The sequence below is a fragment of the Enoplosus armatus genome, chromosome 24 (assembly GCF_043641665.1).
Source record: "Enoplosus armatus isolate fEnoArm2 chromosome 24, fEnoArm2.hap1, whole genome shotgun sequence".
NCBI lineage: Eukaryota > Metazoa > Chordata > Actinopteri > Centrarchiformes > Enoplosidae > Enoplosus > Enoplosus armatus.
Genome location: NC_092203.1, coordinates 2,872,968 through 2,878,967, shown reverse-complemented (window position 1 = coordinate 2,878,967; position 6,000 = coordinate 2,872,968). Strand labels below are relative to the sequence as shown.

The 6,000-nt window shown below is 43.1% G+C and overlaps 1 protein-coding gene across 1 annotated transcript; it reads left to right on the top strand.

The window, feature by feature from the left end:
- The first annotated feature begins 1,844 nt into the window (after positions 1-1,844).
- Positions 1,845-5,211, top strand: LOC139306700 (cobalamin trafficking protein CblD-like). The gene is made up of 8 exons (XM_070930648.1): positions 1,845-1,882; positions 2,373-2,417; positions 2,896-3,037; positions 3,293-3,510; positions 3,985-4,090; positions 4,193-4,338; positions 4,437-4,523; positions 4,689-5,211. Exons 2-8 carry the CDS (start codon positions 2,406-2,408, stop codon positions 4,905-4,907), a joined length of 930 nt encoding a protein of 309 aa, XP_070786749.1. The 5' UTR covers positions 1,845-1,882; positions 2,373-2,405; the 3' UTR covers positions 4,908-5,211.
- The last annotated feature ends 789 nt before the right edge of the window (positions 5,212-6,000 follow it).

Below are 6,000 nucleotides of genomic sequence, written 5' to 3'. Positions count from 1 at the left end.
GCAGCAATAAAAAGACCTCGACTGACTCATGGCTTTGTCTGGAGGTCTCAGGGCTTTGCTGTACTTTGGAATTCCAATCGCGAAAACCGGTCGCTGCTGTCCAGGGAGAAGCGTTAGAGCCTGATACTGGACTGTTATTTTTTCACTGGCTAATAGTAAGTCCATGCTGATATGACAGAGGCTGCTCACTGACCAAACATGCTGTTTCTGAATATTTTGGAATATTAAATCTTTTCAATTGTGAGAATCTGCCTGCTTTTCTCTGTTTTACATCGTTGTAAACTGCATGTCTATGAATATGGACTGTTGGTTGGTTGGACAAACCTTGACTGGATCATTTGTGATTAAGAGTTCTGATATTTTATTGACAAATCGATTCATTTTAAACACAATGGACAGGTTAAAAGATAAAATGAAAAGATGTTAGGTGCAGCTTTAACGTCATCTCAATACAAAACAGAGTATATAACACTATGTAACACCACGGAGAGAGCCTGAGGTGAATGAAGGAATTAATTTGGTAGCTGATTTCGGATGCTGGTGCATACCAGTCTGTGTGTGTGTGTGTGTGTGTGTGTGTGTGTGTGTGTGTGTGTGTGTGTACATCCCACAGGGGCTCCATCCAGGGTGGATGCTGTGTTGCTGTTACAAATGATCCCGTGGGAGATTCACTGACAGCCAAGCTCTGTGCGGTTCCACATGCCTCATCACCACGCACACACACACACACACACACACACACACACATCACATTGCTGCAGCTGCCCACAGTGACTGAAGCATGTTGGTCCCAGGGTAAACTCCCACTGCATATCCTGTCAGCTCAGAGAAAGTGCCAATCAGCTTGTCCAAGTCAGCTGAAGAGATGTGTGTACGCAAGCAAAATGTACTACACTAGCTGTCCTTGTCCTTCACCACTTCTGACAGCAAATAGCACTGTTCTCGCCAGGACAATTCCTCTATTCGAGTTTCTAAACTTTATTGATCAAGGGAGGGGATTTAGCTGAGCATGTGGACCATTTCTCCAGAGTTTCCCACCTGGGAGCTTCCCAGTACAAACACACACACACAGTCTTTGATATTGGACTTTATTTAGAGGTTAGCCAAGGTAAAGTTCAGTAGAATTAAAGGACCTCTGGGAACTTAAGTAAAAGTGCTTTGTCATAATTTACACAGGGGCTCACTGAGAGCATTGGGTGTTGATACATATTGATACTCACAAACAAAGCGACTGAGCAATCAGTTGACACACCTGGTATCAATCCGCTCTACCTGCTCCTTGTGCTCTTGGGAGCTTTATTCTATTGCATCCTTATTGTTGGCCAGTTGTTTGACAAGGCACCATGATCATCATGCTGGAACCTATCAACAAAAGTAGGTCTTGTTACTCCTTTTTTATTTATCGCCTCCTTCCTTTTTGTCGCTGCCTTATGCTGCACATTTCAAATCAAGCTGGGGAGCAACAGACAATATGGCAGGCAGTTCAACATGCTGAAAACTTTAAATCCTAAGTTAAAAGTCTGAATATACCAACTAGCATGTTACTTACAGGTGACAGTACTGCTGTTATAAGCAAATCCTTGGTCTTGTTAACTGTTATTTGCTGCCATCTTGTGGTGAGAGAAGGAAAGACACAGCCTATAACATCTGTTGTTGTGCAGCGCAAGTTAAATTTTATATTAGTGGTATTATGAAATGTATATATCGTCTCAAAATAGTACAGTTTCACGCAGGGAATGGTGAAGTGTTGAAACCCTTTCCAAAACCAGTACACTAAAATGTCAGTTGATGTAACGATAAACTGCGCAGGAGTGCTTTGTCCCTCGTCACTTCCCGTCGTTGTTTTGTAAAAGCGTACAGTTGTGGACGTGCAAGTTGACAGGTAGGAACAACATGTACTTTTCATAATGTAATCCCATTAACAGAGTTACACTTGCACTTTTCTGTGAAGATTATTAAGACGTGTGTTGTCCCCGTTGTCGAGTATTTTGTGCAAGGTGTTCCCAAAGGAGGAAGTATGTAGTACTGTCTAAAAGGGGAAAGTGTAAAAACAAGATATCAGCTGACCGACCATATCAGCTAGCGAACAACGCGCTAGCGGTAGCAGCTAGTTAGCTAGCTAGCTGTTTTGTTTGTGTCGAGCCAGTTACACTTTGTGTTTTACTGCTGTTGTTACTTCGGAAGCTAGCGTATGATAGACTCGACCCTTGCTGCTTTTGCTGCCCCGTGAAAGATGCATGCAATATTACATCATGCTAGCTAAGCTATGTTAACTGACTCTGGCTAGCAAACTTAAAGTTAGCTATAGCATTTTATTTTAATTAAAAAACAGTTGGGGTCACCAATATGTGTTGCTTTTTTTTCCCCAACAGGTTAAAGTGAAAAGCAGACGTAGACGAGCCACCATGTCCAGCAGTGTAAGTGACATAACAGCAACTTCCCCGTGTTTACGTTAGCTCACTGCACCGCTACGTGCATCCCTTGAATGAAGAGAAGTCTCTGCCAGTCTTCATTTAATAATCAGGCAATTTTCCAGGACGTTCGTCCAAATGTACATTACACCATTTTCACCCATCCCACTTGTCATGAGCTGTGGTAATCAGCTTTAACTCATTCATTTTAGTTGAATCACCCAAATGCCGAATTTACCAGAAGATTTCAAGCAGTTCCTAAAGGTTCACTTGTGTTATTAGATGTGTATGCTTACCAACAAGACTGACGTTAAATCAGCAGATAACTGGCCAGTTGGTAGTTCCTGTAATGTAGCGGTAGAACTAAAACATACAGAGGGAGTATGTAGCTGCAGCCATACTGTACACTGTGGACTAATGAAATACTGTACCTGCGTTATATATTAGGCTTTCCTAAAACGTTGCTGCCTTCGTTCCCATGTAGGTGCTGTGTGGTCGAGGCAGGCTGGTCCTTTCTCAGGCCGCAGGCCGTCGAGCATTAGCCGCTCTCAGGGTCGGCAGAACCAGAACCTTCTCTGCTGCGAGCTCAGATGAGCCTTACGTAGCCGTTTCACACACAGACTCAGGTGAGTCAAGTCGTAAATGAATCAGTCAGTAGTTTCTGGTAAAATGTGACCAAATCACAAACCAAAGCGTGTTGTAAACCACTGACGGTTTACAACACGCTTTGATTTGGATCTGAAGAGACCTTATGACTTTAGTTTGCTGTTTCTTTGCACTTGCTCAATTCTGTTGACTGGTTTCAAATATGGCAACACACAGTGGTACGGATGTGGTTCTCAGCACACATGCACAAATAATCTTTGTCACGTCCCCTCCAGGCCCCAGGACAGTGTGGCCTGATGAGAACATGGGACCATTCGGACCTCAGGACCAGCGCTTTCAGTTGCCGGGTAACGTTGGGTTTGACTGCCACCTGGAGGGCATGGAGGACCAAAAGAAGACTCCCGTCCACAGGACGGTGCCCGATATACTGACGGCCCCAAGCTGCGCAGAGAGGCAGCAGTTCATACTGGCCCAGTTTGTTAATGAGTTCCAAGTAAGTTTTTGAATGTTTTACTTTACTTGCAGCAGGGCTGTAGCTATTCTTATTCATTTATTTATTCATGAATTTGTGGGTTTTAGCGAGCTGAGGGGACATGGACAAGTCCATGAAAAACTCCCCAAGAAAACTTAAAGATATTATAATATCTGGCTACTGTAAAACTGAGATTTTGTTCTTTTATTACCTACCATGTATTAGATTAGTAGGTACATTTAACAATAAGTCTTTAGCCATTTAATGGTGTTACATTTGGATTTGATAAATTGACAGTTATTATATTAACAATTGTGACACACGTTTGCAAACAACTATTTAAAGTCATTCTCAAAAACAGCTTTGTATACTGCATGTAACCAAAGTTTAATCCCAGGTATAAAGTTCCAAAGAAATTCATATTATCAGTCCCAATAAATGATTTCCAGGTCTCCAAAGCTGCTTTGTCAATGCGTGTGTTTGTTTGTTCATCAGGGCAAGCTGGGTCCCATATCCACGAGAGTCCACAAAGCTGAGCAGTACTTTAATCAGACCGGCACAGACTTCTCCATCAATTCCTGCCCTGAGCTCCTAAGGAAAGGTATGGGAAGGTTATTTGGCATTAACTCACTGAAGCAAAATCATCTTATACGGTTGTAACTTCTGTTAATAGCCTTCAGTAACAAAACTCTGTGTGTGTCAGATCTTGAGTTGTTGTTCCCCTCGGCGCCCACCGCTTCCATCACAGTCGTGACGGTCTCACAGAGGAGCAGTCGGCGTGAGGAGGAGGTGGCGGCAGCGGCGGCGGCGGCAGCAGCAGAGCAGGACAGAGAGCAGCTGCTTCACAGAGTGAGTCCCGTGGGTGTTTCTTCTTGTTATACGTCTGGAGGTGTGACGTCATGCTGAAACAGCCGCTGACTGCGTTTTTTTTTTTCTCCTCGCCGCAGTTTGTGAGCGGTGCAAAGGAAATGTGCTTCGCTCTGTGGACCGCAGGCTACTGGGCGGACTTCATTGACCCAACTACAGGAGCAGCCGTGAGTTATTGTCCGTTTGTCTGTAGTCGTGATTTCTCGTGCTAGAAATGCATTAACGGAGAATATCGGGGGATTATAGGCCCAGTAACTCAGCATTGTAACACACCTGTGAATGCAATGCGGGGCAGTACACCACCGTCACCTTCATCTTACGTCCCCCAACAGTTCTTTGCATCTCCATCGAGTCCAACCACGCTGCGGACGGAGGAGGAGCTGCGACATTTGGGCTTCCACATCGAAGCGTCGGGCTCCTGCACAGTTATTCGCCACATCCTGAGCGGAGCGCCTTTGTTTGTGGGGACTGTTTTCACCAATGCACCTACTCACAGCGCTGCTATCGCAAGACTGCAAGGACTTTCAAATATACTGGATGATGAGGAATAGGCTTGTTTTTAATATGTGTACATATATTCCACAGAGCTAAATCCAAACACATGGCCTCTATTTATGGTTTGAAACAGCTTGGAACTTGATATGTGGTATGTTGGTACATGGTTGTATCAGTGAAAGTTTGTCTTACTGTAACAAAGACTTGACTGAGACTCTAATGTAGACCTCGGTGCTGTGTCTGACTGACAAGAGGTCGCATGTCATCCCGGCTTATCCTGCGCTACATCCAGGGTGGAGCACACACTCAGTGCAATGGGAAGGGTTCTGACTACAAATAAAAGGCTTTTTCAAAATGTAATACCTGCAGTTTGACAAGTTTGTAGGCGATGTGTGAAAATGGGAACCCCCCCCCCTCAGATGGTCTCAGGCTGCAATGACGCTGTATTTCCTGTAGCTGTTGAGTGTGTGCTCACCAAAATTCATCACCACATGACAATTAGATTTTTTTGTTATAATGAAGAGTTACATATACATTATAAAATATAAAACAAAATCTAAGTTTGTACACTTATCCTGTGAGCAAAATGACATAAACTCAGCTAAAATAATCAGGCATTTCATTTGATCCTGACTTTTGTGTGGAACAGTTATCTGGAAGCCTTGAGATTTAAAGGGGGAGGAAATTCAGGCTTAGGAACCTTGAATGGGTTACGGTTCATGTGTCTATATATAATTGCATGGGGATGCAACGTTCATGTTAGTATTAGTTTTGATTTTTCTTAACTGTAAATGCTTTAAAGCGTTCTTTACCGGCTATCCAAAATGTCTAGTGAGTTAAAAAAATTAGTTATATACATTGTGGAACTGCGGACGGCTACAAAAAGTCAAGAAGAAAAACAATCAGGTTTTAACAACCACCGACAAAACACTTCTCATTGGACTGTAAAAAAAACAAAAACAAATCTACATGTTCAAAATGTGACAACTGTTTCTATCTGGCCTGTCTGAATGCACACAGCTTGCAGATTTCCTCATTTAAATTAATTTTTTGAACAGAATGATGTGGCTGCGTTGGTCGAACAAGAAGGTTGTTTTGGGAAGTACCAGGCTCATTTGGCCAAAGTGTCAAATTTATTATGTATAACAT